The sequence below is a fragment of the Sprattus sprattus genome, assembly GCF_963457725.1.
Source record: "Sprattus sprattus genome assembly, chromosome: 2".
Classification (NCBI taxonomy): Eukaryota; Metazoa; Chordata; class Actinopteri; order Clupeiformes; family Clupeidae; genus Sprattus; species Sprattus sprattus.
Genome location: NC_137921.1, coordinates 35304614 through 35321823, shown reverse-complemented (window position 1 = coordinate 35321823; position 17210 = coordinate 35304614). Strand labels below are relative to the sequence as shown.

Genomic DNA, 17210 nt, shown 5'->3' with positions numbered 1-17210 from the left:
TCTATCTATCTATCTATCCTTCTATCTGTGTATTTATCTAATCCAATCTGACCTTTTCCCATGAATATTAGCATTAGCCCTGTGTAAAGTTTGAACAGTTTGAGATGTGTGTTTTATAAGAGGGCTTTCAGTGTACGTCTGTGTGAGTGTGTGTGTGTGTGTGTGTGTGTGTGTGTGTGTGTGTGTGTGTCAGGTGACCTTAAACACTCCTTCAGCTGAGGATCAAAAGGGTCTGGCAGCTCAATTAAGGCTCTTGAAACTTTAATCAGGGCCACACTGGCACCAGAGCAGAGGAGAGGAGAGGAAGAGAGCAGGAAGAGACTGCATGAACAACACGCCATAGAGATGCCCTGAGTTTGCACAGTATAAGCCTCCCTTAGCGCAGTTTTAGCATTCCGAAGCGCAGTATTAACCTCCCTTAGCACAGTATTAGCCTCCCTTAGCGCATTATTAGCCTCACTTAGCACAGTATTAGCCTCCCTAAGCACAGTTTCAGCCTCCCTTAGCGCATTATTAGCCTCGCTTAGCGCAGTATTAGCCTCCCTTAGTACAGTATCAGCATCCCTTAGCGCAGTATCAGCCTCCCTTAGCGCAGTATCAGCCTCCCTTAGCGCAGTAGTCAGTATCAGTATCAGTGATGTGAACATGGGAGACAAAGTGAAACATTTCCTCTCATACTGTGACCTGTGTCTCTGCTGCCTGCTCTCATGACGTGCCATGAACATGGTTGGACATGTTTAGATGATGTTTCTGAAATGTCTGAGCTTCACTCTGTGATGGCGAGGGGCCTTTGAGAGCCCGACAGGCGGAGAGACACACACACACACACACACACACCATAAAGCTGGAGTGCAGACACTGAAGAGGACACTACATGATGGTCAGAATGAAAATTAAGCTCCTTTCATACCTACAAATCTGAACCTAGCTCTCCAAAGAGGAAAATGAACAGTGTATTGCAAAGTGAGAGAGAGTTTTGAATTCACCCCCTCGCACCAGGTATGCTCACTAATAAGATCAGCCCAACCTCAACTGAACACAGTTCTGTAATGGTTATTTGATTCTGATGAAAGTGGCCTTCACCTTCATTGTGAGGTGCGGTTTGTCAGGTCAAATGACTCACGCGTAAGAATCAGCTAAGCTGATTACTACGCAGACAGAGACCGTTCTTCCACTGCACTGAGAGAAAGACAGACAGATCCTCTACTGCACAGAGAGAGAGAGAGAGAGGCAGATCCTCCACTTCACAGAGAAAGAGAGAAACTGATCAGAGTGACAAACCGACTGAATACATTTCAGGAAAGAGGTCACCGTCGTTTCAGTGTAAAAGCCCCTGGTGAGGCCTGGTTAATTGCCTTTCTGATTAAGACTAAATTAATAATGCTAATCTTTGTATTGGCTCCTCTGACACCCCACTAAGGCTTGGAAAGTTTCAAGTTTAAGGAGACATATAATCTGAGAGCATATGATTTGCTGTTTCTAACCCATTAGGAACAGAGAGTCGAAGAGGGAGGCAAACCTTCTATCATGTCATTGAGCTGTGCACAAAGCACATGTGAAATAGGACTAGTTGTAGCCAGCAGCTCTTCACCTATTCCATTCCATTCCAGCAGCAGCTCTTCACCTATTTCATTCCCTTCCAGCAGCAGCTCTTCACCTATTTCATTCCATTCCACCAGCCGCTATTCACCTATTTCATTCCATTCCAGAAGCACAAAACAGGCTTTTCATAGCGCTCCAGGGGGTTGCCTGCAACACCAGGTAGATAAAACAGGTGGACAAGTGCAGCATCTCTAATATGAAATGGCAAATTGCGACAGTCATTCAGAATAGCAGAGAGGCCTGAGCCAGATGACTGTGCTTGTGGCTTTCTCTCTCTCTCTCTCTCTCTCTCTCTCTCTCTCCCACTTGCAGTCACACACACGCGCACACACACACACACACAATCACACAAACACACACACACACACACACACACACACACATTCCCCATTAAAATGATAAATTACTTCGCACTCAGGGTTGCTCGCCGTTCAGCCACTGTTGCCATGGCAACAGCGGGGGCTGCACTGCTCTTGAGGAGAGAATGGAAAATAAATAAACAAGTAAGCAGATAAAAATGGAATAAATAAATAAAAATAGAATAAAAGTTCCGCCACATATTCGCCGGGCCGCGTCGGTGTGGTGAGGGGGCGTAAGAGCCGGTGACGCTGGTGAGGCCGGCGTGCCGTGAACAGGTGCCTGGGGTGTGAGGAGGTGGCAGCCTGCGGAGAGAGGGGGTGGGAAGAGCTCTCACGACGACACTGGAGTCAGAATTAAAATGCCCTGTTTAAAGAACATAGAAAAAGACACATTTTGTTTTGCTCTTTTTGAAAATGTAGCAAGTTACCAGAAAAGACGATGCTGACAAAATGATGCCCAAACCAGTTTAGACCATAAGTGTCTTGAGCTGGTCATTTCCCGGGTTCTTGACGGTCTGTTGAAGTTGGTCAATCAGGTTTTTTTTTTCTCTCTCTCTAGACAGTTCTAGCCTCCTAGTAGTCTGTTATCCGTAGTACTATGGTCAAGCTGGCAGTGCCAACAAGCCACATGCCTGGTATAGAAGGTCATGCCAACAAGTGTATCTGGCCATGTGTCACAAACTGATAGACCAGCTCCATTACAACAATGACCAGCAAAGACCAGCTACAGTGACCATCATTGGCTGGTATGGGCAGTTAAAGTGGCCATCATTGGCTGATATGGGCAGCTACAGTGACCATCATTGGCTGGTATGGACAGCTACAGTGACCATCATTGGCTGGTATGGACAGCTACAGTGACCATCATTGGCTGGTATGGGAAGTTAAAGTGGCCATCATTGGCTGATATGGGCAGCTACAGTGACCATCATTGGCTGGTATGGACAGCTACAGTGACTATCATTGGCTGGTATGGGCAATTAAAGTGGCCATTAATGGCTGGTACAGCCGGCTACATCATCAAAATTCAAATGCATACATACGCATGTCAAGTAAGCTGGTGTACCAGTTTAACCATCTTAGCGAACATGCACTATTTTTACTCTGCAGAGTGGGAATAATTATGACAGTTATGACACCTACTTACTGACACTCCATTTGCCCTGGAGACACACACACACAGACATGAGCTAACTCAGACTTACATTTATAGATACTCCCTATAAACAGCGAGAACAAGTCGGTAAAGGAGAGAGAGAAGGGTAAGAGCAGGAGAGAGGGAAAAGCTAGAGAGCGAGAGCAGAGAGAAAAGCAAGTGAGAGGAGAAAGGGTCACAGCAGACAGAACAACATATAATTAGAGAGACAGGAGATAATAGAGAGAGAGAGGAGAGAGAGAGAGAATATACAGCCGCGGAAAAAATTAAGAGACCACTTCAAAATTATCAGTTTCTCTGGTTTTACTATTTATTGGTATGTGTTAAAGTAAAATGTACATTTTAGTTTTATTCTATAACCTACTGGCAACATTCCTACCAAATTTCAAATAAAAATATTGTCATTTAGATCATTTATTTGCAGAAAAATGACAATTGGTCAAAATAGCGAAAAAGATGCAGTGTCTTCAGATCTCGAATAATGCAAAGAAAACAAGCTCATATTCATTTTTAAACTACACAATACTAATGCTTTAACTTAGGAAGAGTTCAGAAATCAATATTTGGTGGAATAACCTTGATTTAAAATCACAACTTTCATGTGTCTTGGCATGCTCTCCACCAGTCTTTCACATTGCCGTTGGGTGACTTTATGCTACTCCTGGCGCAAGAATTCAAGCAGCTCAGCTTCTTTTCATGGCTTGTGACCATCCATCTTCCTCTTGATCACATTTCAGAGTTTTTTTTATGGGATTCAGGTCTCGAAATTGGGCTGGCCATGACAGGGTCCTGATCTGGTGATACTCCATCCACACCTTTACTGGCCTGGCTGTGTGGCATGGAGCATTGCCCTGCTGGAAAAAACACTTCTCAGAGTTGGGGAACATTGTCAGAGCAAAAGGAAGCAAGTTTTTCTTCCTGGACAACGTTGTACTTTGCCTGGCTGAGGTTTGTAAAAGACCATAAGGATTGAACCAAAGCCGACTGGAGGGTCTCCTAGTTCGTCTTCTCTGATGAGTCCAATTTCACAGTAGGTGCAAGACTCTGTGGCTTGTAGGCCTCTCCAGGTCTCCGTCTAACCATCAGACGACCATGTGTTGGGCAAAGCTGAAAATTGGACTCTGAAGACCAATTGTCATTTTTCTGCAAATAAATTATCTAAATGAGAATATTTTTATTTGAAATTTGGTAGGAATGTTGCCAGTAGGTTATAGAATAAAACTAAAATGTACATTTTACTTTAACACATACCAATAAATAGTAAAACCAGAGAAACTGATAATTTTGAAGTGGTCTCTTAATTTTTTCCGCGGCTGTATATATATAGAGAGAGAGAGAGAGAACAGACAGAAATAGAAATGGCCCTTTTTTTCTCAGTGAACATCTCTGGCATCAAACACTACAACTATCACCTTAGCAACAGTATAATTAGGCCCCAGGTGTGGGGTGCACAGCATCGCCATGGATACCGTTGTGTGCTCCAGTCATGAACCGGTGCAGCCGGAGACAGGAACAGAGAGAGAGGTGTGCTGAGAAAGATAAAGTAATGAGAGAACTGACAAACTGTCGTAAAAAGGTGTAAATAAAAAAGCCCCTCTCTCATGGTGTGACCACAACACAAACTCATAAGAGCCCAAATAACATTCAAACTAATTATCTTCACTTCGGTGAAGAGGTGATGTTTCAAACAGTCAAGCGTCATTAAACATTTATGGTGTGTGCATATGAGGTTTTTTTCCCAAAGCATATAGCCTATGTGTGTGTTTGGAGTTTCAAGTGTGTGTGTGTGTGTGTGTGTGTGCGTGTGTATACACCAGTGTATACACCATGTGTGGAGTGTGTGTGTGTGGGGGGGGGAGGGGGGCGGGGGTTCATTTTCTAGTGCTATGCAATATATCATTGTCACTGTCTGGCCAGAGGCTAAATGGACTCATTTAAACCTCAAGTGGCAATGGACACCATCTACTGCAATCTGTTCGATGCCTCTGGCCATTTCTATCATACACACACACACACACACAACACACCCACACAACACACCCACACAACACACCCACACACACACACACACAACACACCCACACAACACACCCACACACACACACACACACACACACACACACAACACACCCCCCCCCCCACACACACACACACACCCACCCACACACACACACACACACACACACACACACAGTGCTTGCAGAAATATGCTAATGTGATTTACACATGGACGCACAATAAAACTAAATATGCCCAAACAAACACACAGTAAGTCTAAGACGAGATCAAATAACCAACAGATAAAAGGAGTCAGCTGTTTTGCACGGCCGGCGGGGAAGCAGTAATCTTCACAGGGAGGTTCTCCTCCTTCAAGAAGAGCCCTGACAATTCGGGAATTCTAAGCCACATTGGAAATCAGGTTCCATTTTGAAAAGGTAGTTAAACAGACAAAAAACACGTAGAGTAAAAGGCTTTGCTAGGAACATGCTGTGCTTTTGGAAGCAATCCTGGGTGTGATTGCATGGCCATTTAGCCATCTGAGAGTAATTTCCCTCGCTCCAGCTGGGCGTGAGTGCAGCTAGCTGAATGAGATTAAAATGCACAGTCAAGGATTTCTGGCAACAAATCTCCCCAATATCACCCAGTTAGTGCATCACTAAATATGCAAACAGTGTTATTATGATCCTCATTTCCCAAATAATTACATTTAATAGTCGTTATTTTGGTCCACGGGCCTGTACCTCTCCACACACTCATGACAGCACACTGTATTTGTCAAACGTGAGGTTTTACTGTCAAAACTTACAGTCTTCTTTTTTACTGACTGGGGCAGAACTTGACAACAACACACATCACATGCAGGAGTTTGGCTTCGAGGAGGCAACAAGTTCTGTTCACATCCTGGGATGGGGGGGGGGGGGGGGGGGGGGGGCAACAATCAGTAGAACATGTAAGACATTGAAACATGGAAAAAGAGAACCGCTAGTGAACTTTAAGCAGCATTTTTGCTTCCTTTCTCTTTTTGTTTCTTACGTATTTTATCTCTCCTGTTTTCTTCGTCCACTCCCCATAAGTGCTGTCAACAGTGCAATCATCCAACAGAAATGTGGTCCATATTTATAATGTCAGGCTTGAATGCAGCATTGGGAAAAATACAGATGATAATGTCATTGATTTGAATTGATTTGAAAGTGGGGAGCTGGATCTGTAAATTTAAACCACATGACCACACAGTCTCTTACAAGTCTAGATAAACATGCTCATACAATCATTCACACGTGTGCTTAAAATCAAGTATTAACAGAGAGAAGGCCACAATGAAGACAACCAATTCCTTAATTTACAACCAGTCCTTTGAAATGCATCACACTAGTCAACAATGAAAAAAAACTAGATTCACAAAAATATTATATCAATACTGTAGTATTAGTTGAGTACTTATACGAATCTTATGTACTATTGGTTAGTACATAAAAAATGTTCTGCACTATTTGTTAGTGCATAAACAATGTTATGCACTAAAATGGCTCCAGGATGCAGGTCCAGCTTAGTGTTGTGGTTCTAGTGGTGGTCTGTGCTGTCTGTGCTGATGTTGGTGCTGGAGTTGTGTGTCCCAGGTGCTGTTCTAGGGGCAGTATTATTGAGAGCCCCTCTCCTTCTTGACCCAGTGCTCTTTCTGTGTGCTTCAGCCAGGGCTACGGTCGTCCAATGAACACATTCATCCTGGTGTTCCAGATCCAGCAAGCTGCCAGGTTCAAAGCTGCCATGGAAACACTCTCATTCTTCCTTGAGTCGGTGGCTGAATCAATCTCTGCACAATAGTTGTAATACATATCTTCATTTCCTCTTGATGTGTTTGTCGGTGTGTGCACGCGTGTGTGTGTGTGTGTATGAGTGTGCATATGTGTGTGTGTGTGTGTATGTGTGTGTTTGTATAAGTGTGCATATGTGCGTGTATAAGTGTGCATGTGTGAGTGTGCGTGCGTGTGTGTGTGTATGAGTGTGCATGTGTGTGTGTATGAGTGTGCATGTGTGTGTGTATGAGTGTGCATGTCTCTGTGTGTGTGTGTGTGTGAGAGTGTGTGTATGTGTGTGTATGAGTGTGTGTGTGTGTGTGTGTGTATGAGTGTGTGTGTGTGTGTGTGTACATAGCATAAACATCCCCGCTGAGGTCCTGTCACTCTTTAAAGCGGTGTCCCGTGGGCAGCTTCCTGTAGTAGGGGTCCTGTTCCGTGTGGCCCGGGGCCCCATGGTCCAGCACCACCAGAGGAGTCTTACGCCTCAGACTCTCGCGGCTGCGCCCATCCAGAGGCCCCTCGGGCAGCGGCGGTGGCATCTCCTGGCGATGGTCACCGGACACGGAGCCGCTCTTAGATGCCCGGTAGCTGCGGTTGCGGTCATTGTGCTCGTAAGATTCCCGTGATTCTGAGGTGGCGGCGGCAGGAGCATTACCGACATTCCCTCTCCACTCCCAGGGGTTTGTGTTGCTCGGGACCTGCACCACAGGGTGGTGGGGTGCGTGCGCGTCCACGGTGACGATGGACATGGAGTCTCGCTCGGAGGGGAGGCGGTAGGGGGGCGAATCGGTGGCGCCAGTGGAGGAGGAGGTGGTGGAGGAGGAGGAGGCGGTCTCGGAGGAGCGCGAGGAGGCGGGCCCCGAGAGGAGGCCCTGCTGCTTGGACATGGCGATGACCTGCATGAGGCGCGGTTGCCCCGGTTGCCCCGGCGCCCGCACAGACACCCCGCTCTTCTCCGTCAGCGACTGCCACTTGGCGCGCGTGCTGGCGCTCTTGGGCGACACCGGAGGGGGCGGGGGCCGCATCGGCACGTCCGCGGGCAGGTGGGGGTGGGGCAGGCGTGGGGGCTGGGGCACCACTGGCGGGCGCGGGGGCAGCACCACACGCGCCCCCACCGGGGGGTTGGAGGCCCTGACGGGGTGCTGCAGGGACGGGTAGAGCAGGGAGGTGGCCGTCTCCTCCTCCGTGGGGGTTGTCTCATCCGAGCCTTCCTCGCTCCCCTCCTCCTCGTCATCTTCATCCTCCTCCTCCTCCTCCTCCTCCACCTCCTCTTCCTCCTCTTGCTGCTGCTGCTGCTCCCTCAGGCTGATGCCCCGCATCTCCATGGACTTCTGCTTCCACTCCGACACCAGCTGCTGGGAGTGCAGCGCCTCCATGGGCAGGGCTATGGGCACGGGCACCGTCACCAGCCTCCGCTGCGCTGGCACCTCTTCCATGCCGCCGCCGCCAGGGTGGGCAGCAGTAGAGCGAGGCAGCGTGTTGCTGAAGGTCACCATGGTTTCCTTGCCCATGGGGCTGCGTGGCGCCAGGAGCTCCACGTTGACACTGGCGCGCTTCAGGCTGCCCAGCGAGGTCTTCTCCCGCTGCAGCGGCCGGTTCAGGCTCTCGCCGGCGACCAGCACCGTCACCGCCGGAGCCGTGATCTCCTCGTTGCTCTCGGAGGCGTGGCCTTTCTGATACACGGAGTCGTGCCCGCGCTGGGCCAGCTCCCGCAGCGCGTCCTTCTGGGGGGGTGGGGGTGCAGGGGGGGGCACGGCGTCCTCTGAGGGTTTGAAGTTGGCCACAGCATGGAAAGCCTGGGGTGGGAGACACAGAGTGTGTGTTTATATATGTTTGTGTCTGTGTGGGTGTGTGTGTCTGTGAATCACCTACAAAAAATGTCCAAGGTGACCTAATAATGGGTGTACAGAGAATAACATGGGTGTACATTTCATGCATTAGAGAGAACAAAACCCACTATGCTGGTTTCTGTCATCTATTAGAAGTCCATGTCATTAGGGCCAGAGAGTCCATGTCACTAGGGCCAGAGAGTCCATGTCACTAGGGCCAGAGAGTCCATGTCACTAGGGCCAGAGAGTCCATGTCACTAGGGCCAGAGAGTCCATGTCACTAGGGCCAGTGAGTCACTGTAACTAGGGCCAGAGAGTCACTGTAACTAGGGTCAGAGAGTCCATGTTACTAGGGCCAGAGAGTCACTGTTACTAGGGCCAGAGAGTCCACGTAACTAGGGCTAGAGTCCACGTAACTAGGGCCAGAGTCCACGTAACTAGGGCCAGAGAGTGCATGTCACTAGGGCCAGAGAGTCCATGTCACAAGGGCCAGAGAGTCCATGTCACTATGGCCAGAGAGTCCACGTAACTAGGGTCAGAGAGTCCACGTAACTAGGGCCAGAGAGTACATGTAACTAGGGCCAGAGAGTCCATGTCCCTAGGGCCAGAGAGTCCACGTAACTAGGGCCAGAGAGTCCACGTAACTAGGGCCAGAGAGTCCACGTAACTAGGGCCAGAGAGTGCATGTCACTAGGGCCAGAGAGTCCACGTAACTAGGGCCAGAGAGTCCACGTAACTAGGGCCAGAGAGTCCACGTAACTAGGGCCAGAGAGTCCACGTAACTAGGGCCAGAGAGTCCACGTAACTAGGGCCAGAGAGTCCACGTAACTAGGGCCAGAGAGTCCACGTAACTAGGGCCAGAGAGTGCATGTCACTAGGGCCAGAGAGTCCATGTAACAAGGGCCAGAGAGTCCATGTAACTAGGGCCTAACTCATTCGATGATTTATAGGAAGTAGCATACATGGGAAAGCTGACTTAGATGAAGTGGCATACATGGGAATGCTGATTTAAAGGAAGTGGCTTAGATGGGAATGCTGACTTCAACCTCTATCTTGGGGGTGTAGAGTAATGGAGCGTTCAGCAGAAATGAGAAATTAGACAAGATGAAAGGAAAATGGGGGCTAAAAATAGAAACAGACATTTTGCAATGAAACAGTCTTGTGTCAAAGACAGAACAATGAAACCAAAGACAATGAACAAGACTTGAAACATGACATGAAAGCAGTTTGAGATATGGCCCCTTCCTCCCACACATGTGCATGACTTTGTGTGTGTGCATGACTCTGTGTGTGTGCAGCGCTGTGTGTGTATGACTGTGTGTCCATGTTCACTGAGTGTGGAGTGTGGGTGAGAGGAGGAGGATACGCCTGGATTTGCAAAAGGCAGAGAACACTTTGAAATGAGAGCTTCAGCCTTGTTTTTGGAAACCCCAGCAATACACACACACAAACACACACACGCACACACACACGCGCACACACACACACACACACACACACACACACACACACACACACACACACACACACACACACACACACACACACACACACACACACACACACACACACACACACAAATGAGAAAAGACACAGACAAACTTCCATGTTGTATCTGGGTAATCACAAACACACAAACTAGATGGGACCTACAGTACACACATGTGCACACACTCACACATGGATACACACACACACACACACACACACACAAACACGCAGGCATAAACACATGCGTGTGGTTCCTCACCAGGTACATGGCAATGCCGGCCCCGATGCAGAACCCGGCGTAGACGTCGATTGGATGGCTGCGGTACTGAGTGATCTGGGTCAGCCCGGTCAGAGCTGCGGCGATGGTAAACGCAAACACCAGAACCGGCTTCAGCAGCTTGGTGCTGTCTGAGATGGTGGAGTTGAAGTACATCTGCCGGGGAACAAGAGAGAACATGGAGAACATGGACAACACGGATACGAAACTAAATCTCAACTGACACTAAGGTCATGGGTCTGATACCAATGGAACATACACACTTATACGCACACACACACACACCCCTGGGGGGGGGGGGGTATTGTTGATCCCCCAGATACTACCTGACAACCTATTCTCCTGAGAACCTGTTCCCCAATCACCCAAAATCCCTGGTCAAAATCACAGAGCTCACACCCGCACGCATCCATACACACACATACACACGTATACACGCAAGCACACAAACAAAAACTTACACATAAGCACACACACACAAGCAAACATGCGCACACGCACAACCTAACACTTCCTCATTTCACTCATCACCAATTAATCGATAAATCATTTTCTCAAAATTACCCTAGTGACCCACTCTGTGTGTATGTGTGGAATGACGCTGACTGTGTTTGTTTCACCTCAAAGGCATTCTCATTTAAACATGTTACTGTAATCAATAATGAATCAATAATCATGTGTCTGTTCTCTTTAACCCATGTCCTCTCTCTATCTCTTTAGAGTCTGTGGTCTGTGACTGGGTGTGTGTTCTATCTCTATAGAGTGGTCTGTGACTGTGTGTGTGTTCTATCTCTATAGAGTGGTCTGTGACAGAACACACACAGTCACAGACCACTCTATAGAGATAGAACACACACAATCTCTATAGAGTGGTCTGTGACTAGGTGTGTATTCTTTCTCTATAGAGTGTGTTCTATTTCTATAGAGTGGTCTCTGCCAATGAATAACACTTACCGATATGTATACAGCAGCAAAGGCAGAGAGTGTTGCATGCTGGGAAGGGAAGGTTTTCCTGCCATGACAACAGCAGAGAGATAAAGAGAGATCGAGCGATAGAAAGAGAGAGAGTGAGAGAGAGTGAGAGAGAGGTAGAGAGAGAGAGAGAGAGAGAGAGAGAGAGAGAGAGAGAGAGAAAAAAAAAAGCAGTATACAGTGAGATGAGGCAGGCCCAAAGTGAAACATTCAGCATTTGCTGACAGTGACACAGGCATGAAAAAAACGACCAATAAACACGGCCCAAAACAGAGCATCAGAGGTGCTAGCGGTTTCTCTGCCAGTCTGGCTATCAGCCCACCGGTTATGTAACACCGAGCAGTTTTACTGCCTCATTGCGAGCCATGTGTGTGTGGGTGCGTCTATGTGTGTGTGTGCATGCATGCATATGTGTGAAGGTGTGTGTATGTGTCAGTGTGTGTGTGTGTGTGTGATTGCCTGTGTGTATATGTGTGTGTGTGTGTGTGTGTGTGTGTGTGTGTGTGTATATGTATGTGTGTTTGTGTGTGTGTGTGTGTGTGTGTGGTACCTGGCAGACAGGATGGCGTGGTGGTCAAGGCCAGAGCAGATGTCCTTAGTGATGTAGGGGTTTTTATCGCAGGCGATGCCAGGCAGGGTGTAGTTGGGTTTGCACACAGTCAGGAAGAACGGCGTGTGGTAGCCGGTGGCTATCTGAATGACATCAGTGACCAGGGCAGTGGCACAGAGCCCAAAAACATGCACTCCTATAGAGAGAGGGAGAGAGATGGGGACAGGGTTTATGCACTACTAAAGAGAGAGAGAGAGAGATGGGGACAGGGTTTATGCACTCCTAAAGAGAGAGAGAGAGAGAGATGGGGAGAGGGTTTATGCACTCCTAAAGAGAGAGAGAGAAAGAGAGAGATGGGGACAGGGTTTATGTGAGGGCCAGGAGTGGAGGTATAGACATGTGGTGCACACAAAGGGGAGTGGTAGAGGAAGAGAGAGCGAGAGAGACAGAGGAGAGAGAGAATTGGACAGAGAGAGAGACAGAGAGGGAGAGAGATCATTAGACAGAGAGATAGACAGAGGGGGGGAGAGAAGAAAGAGAGAGGGAGAGAGAGAAGTAGGCAGAGAGAGAGGGAGAGAGAAGAGAGAGGGAGAGAGAGAGAGAGAAAGAGAAGAAGGCAGAAAGAGGAATAAAGAGATAAGTGTGAGTAAGAGAGACAGACACCGAGAGGAAAGAAAAGATAGATGGATAGAATGATAGAGAGATGGATAGATAGATGGATAGATAGACTGAGTGAGTGACTGAGTGAGTGAGTGAGTGAGTGAGTGAGTGAGCGAGTGCGTGCGTGCGTGCGTGCGTGCGTGCGTGCGTGCGTGCGTGCGTGCGTGCGTGAGTGAGTGAGTGAGTGAGTGAGTGAGTGAGTGAGTGAGAGAGAGAGAGAGAGAAGCCATTGGTGCCTGGCGGTGTCTGAGACTCCTTGTGATGCGTGCTGTACCCACAAAGCGGATGTGTGTGTTTGTGTGTGTGGTGCCTGGCGGTGTGTGAGACTCCTCGTGATGCGGGCCGTACCCACGAAGCGTACGGTGCGGCGCAGGAAGGAGTTGAAGTTGCAGCCGCCGGCGTTGATGCTTCCTTCATTACCGGGGCGGATCTTCAAGCGTGACTGCATGCAGTAGATAAGACCCTCCCCCATCATTATCTGACCAGAGGGAAATGTACAAACACACACACACCACATGCACACACACACACACACACACAGAATACACCCACACACACACACACACACAAAGATATGCATCAATTACCAGCACACACACACACACACACTTGTCTCATCAATATGCTCTGCCTCCCTCCTTATCTCCTAATCTGGGCTCTCCTCCTTGGCCTGTCCTTTCTTGGAGTAGCGGGACAGACAACACACCAGTGATCATCACACACACACACACACACACACACACACACACACACACACACACACACACACACACACACACACACACACACACACACACACACACACACACACACACTCTACTAACGCCCAGGGACAGACAACACACCCGTGATCATCTCTCTCTCACACACACACTCTACTAACGCCCAGGAAAGGCAGCAGTGCAGGTGCAGACTCTGTGCCATTGGCCTCTTTGTATGTGTGTGTGTGTGTGTGTGTGTGTGTGTGTGTATGTGTGTGTGTGTGCGCGTGTGTGTGTGTGTGTGTGTGTGTGTGCGTGCGTACATGCCTGAGTGAGTCTGTGTGTGTGCGTGAGTGCGTGAGTGTGTGTGTGTGTGTGTGAGTGAGTGTGTGAGTATGTGTGTGTGTGTGAGTGTGTGTGCGTGTGTGTGCGTGTATGTGTGTGTGTGTGTGTGTGCGTGTATGTGTACTCACAGACGCCGCGGGCCCAGCGAAGGCGAGGCTCAGCAGCATGAGCAGGGGGATGAGCTCGTCTCCGCTGTCCACATACGGCATGTTCAGCGTGCGGTCATGGCAACGGAACCCTACCTGAGCCGGCTGCAACACGTCCGTCAGCTCCAGGAAGTACAGGGACACCATGGAGGACGCCACAATGGGCAGCTGTGTGTGTGTGTGTGTGTGTGTGAGAGAGAGCGAGAGAGGATGAGAGAGAGAGAGAGAGAGAGAGAGAGAGAGTAAGAGCGAGAGAGGGGATGAGAGAGAGAGAGAGGGAGAGAGAGACAGAGAGAGGGGAAGGAAGGAGGGAGGCAGAGAGACAGAGAGAGGGAGGGAAGGAAGGAGGGAAAGAGAGACAGAGAGGGAGGGAAGGAGGGCGGGAAAGAGAGACAGAGAGAGGGAAGGAAGGAGGGAGGTAAAGAGACAGAGAGAGGGAGGGAAGGAGGGAGGGTTAAGTAATTTTGAATATAGATAGCATTGAAGGCACCACATACTTTTACTCAACTGATCCATGAACCTTCACACAACTCAACTCAACTCCAATGATTAGTTTCTGTCCCGTACAGTGGAGGCAGAATCCTCCCTGTAACATTCCGCTCCTTCTAGGAATGGGGAGGGGAGAGGGAAACACACACACACACACAAACACACACACACACACAGCTCCTTCTAGGAATGGGGAGGGGAGAGGGAACATGATGTTTCTGTCTCAGCAAACATGGCTTCCCCCTCATACTCCTAGAAACACCTGGCTGTAAGATCTACCTGTCCGTCAACTAAGAAGAAAAAAACATGCAAAAGACACACATAAAGATAAACACATATACTCATCCACACACACACACACACACAAACACACCACCATGCACACACATAAAGATAAACACATATACTCATCCACACAAACACAAACACACACACACATAAAGATATGCACATTTATTCATCCACACACACAGACCAACTTCCACACACATAAAGATATACACATATACTCATCCACGCAAACAAAAACACACACACACATAAAGATATACACATCTACTCATCCACACACAAACACACACACACACACACACACACACACTTGTGCACTCCTGGCAACATGCTCAAATATTCTCTCTCTGTCTCACACAGAGAGAAATACACACACACTTACACACATCCACACACACTCAAATATTCTTTCTCTCTCTCAACCACACACACTCAAATATTCTTGCTCTCTCTCCAGTGGCGGCTGGTGATTTATTTTTTTGGTGGGTCTATTTGAGCGGGGGGTCTGGGGGTTCTCCCCCAGAAATTTTTGAATTTCGTAGATGTGATTTCCTGCATTCTGGTGCATTTTCGGGTGGCCAGCCGGAGATGCCAAATCATTCACAATGATAAATTTGTTGTTCGCTATTTCATGTAGGCCAATAAATTAAAAACGAGACGTGAGCTGTTGATGCAGAGAAGTGCTGCTCAGTTTTAAAACAGCCCCTTGCCTATACCAATAAAATAACTCAAACCAGTCAATACCAATGGTCTAAAGACAATATTAATATATCTGCCATGTAGAAATCAACTGTTTCACAGGTAATGATAATGAACAAGTTACATGTTTATTATGGTCCATGTCCAGATAGAAAGTGCCAACACATAACGATAAATTATACTAGGGAACAACAGTTTTTTGTTACTACAACTACTACAACAATTTAGTTTTTTTAAAGACATGTATACTGCAGCTGTATGAGTATGAGAAGAAAGATTATTTTAACTGGTATGAAACAGTAACAGCTCACAACTTAGAAACAACAAATTGCACTCTTGACCGCACATGTTTTTAAACGCGTTCTGACCAATGCTTCAGTTCTGTCATTCCTGTCTGTGTCCACGAACTGTCTATCACACGCACTTGTTTTAAACAGCAGGCAAAGAAAACAAAAGATGGCATTGACATACCCACAGCTAGCCATGCCTTTCGATCGAACCAATCTCGGGAAAAGCTTCTGGTGTATGTTTTCCCCTTTTCTCGCGTCTGTTGGGTTATTTTCACTTCTGGCTTGTCTGGTCCGAGTTGTTTAACAATTAGCTTTTCCGCAAAAGTTCTTCTTCCAAAGGGATGCAGATGTAAGGATTTGACTGAATTTGGGGCTAGCTGAGCTCCCACAACTACATCCGACGTCGCCATGCTAACACTTCTCTGCTAGAATGGAAAATACCTGTTAACAAGCAGTGGTGCATCTTGGTAGGGGCTCTAGCCTTCAGCGCCCGTAACCCATAAAATTCCTCGACGATGATTGGCGGATGTGTATTCTTTTTTGCCTAGCAACAGGGGAGCCATTGGCTTAAATACAGCACACACGGGCTGATCGACCAGGAGCCCCGGCAAGACATCCTATTGGCTACTACACCAAAAATGATAAACGTTCACGTTTTAAACGTGGAACTTGAAAGTGAATGTAATGTAAATATAATTTTGGAGAGTTCTAAACCCATTCTAAAGCAAAATCATCAATATCATTGTATTAACACAGGTTATTTTTTCAAAATGAGAGATTATTTAAAAAAGAAAAGAAAAGAAAAACAGGCAGTCAGGCAGTCAGGTCGCCCTATGGGCGAGCCGCCACTGTCTCTCTCTCACACACACACACACACACACACACCACACACACAGACAGACACACACACACACACACACACCAGACACACAGACACACTCACACACACACAGACAGACAGACACACACACACACACACACACACATATATTTCTGTATCTCTGTGCCCACCTCCACAAAGTAGAAGCAGGGTAGCAGCGTCAGGCTGTTTTTCGGGGGCTTCTTCTTCACTTTCTCCCTTGGTGATATCATGGTGGCGCACGGCACAGGCTTAGCCTGCAAACACACATCAGGTATCCCATGAGCCCCCTGGCCTACCGGCCGGTGATCAATCAGCCTCAATCACCACCCTGGATCACTGATCAGCCGTGTGATGTCCATCTCAGTTTAGCATAGAAGCACTTAAACCGGTTTTTTTTAACGTTTAAATGAAAGGTCAAGGCAGCACGTGAATGTTATCCTGTAGTCACACTAAACTCACGTGTTGTTGTTACCAAGCAGCCAACGAGAACACTGCAAACAACAGCTGCAAACTGAGCCAGACCAGCAGCTCATCACCAAGTTTCCCAGCAAGCACTCATCTGCTGTGCAGAGAGCCGCAGATCAGTGTTGGTCCAGGACAAACACCACACACACACAAACACACACACACACACACACACTCATATCCTGAGAGATGGGGACTGTGTGAGTGAACTTTGAGCTTCCTTATGAGA

The 17210-nt window shown here is 47.8% G+C and overlaps 1 protein-coding gene across 1 annotated transcript; it reads right to left on the bottom strand.

The window, feature by feature from the left end:
* Window positions 1-7294: 7294 nt before the first annotated feature.
* plppr3b (phospholipid phosphatase related 3b) lies at window positions 7295-16746 on the bottom strand (the record flags this gene model as incomplete). Its single annotated transcript, XM_080832842.1, has 7 exons — window positions 7295-8710; window positions 10494-10667; window positions 11466-11523; window positions 12034-12229; window positions 13042-13171; window positions 13868-14053; window positions 16666-16746. The coding sequence occupies 7 exons, from the start codon at window positions 16744-16746 to the stop codon at window positions 7295-7297; spliced, it is 2241 nt and encodes a 746-aa protein (XP_080688968.1).
* Between the last annotated feature and the right edge of the window lie 464 nt (window positions 16747-17210).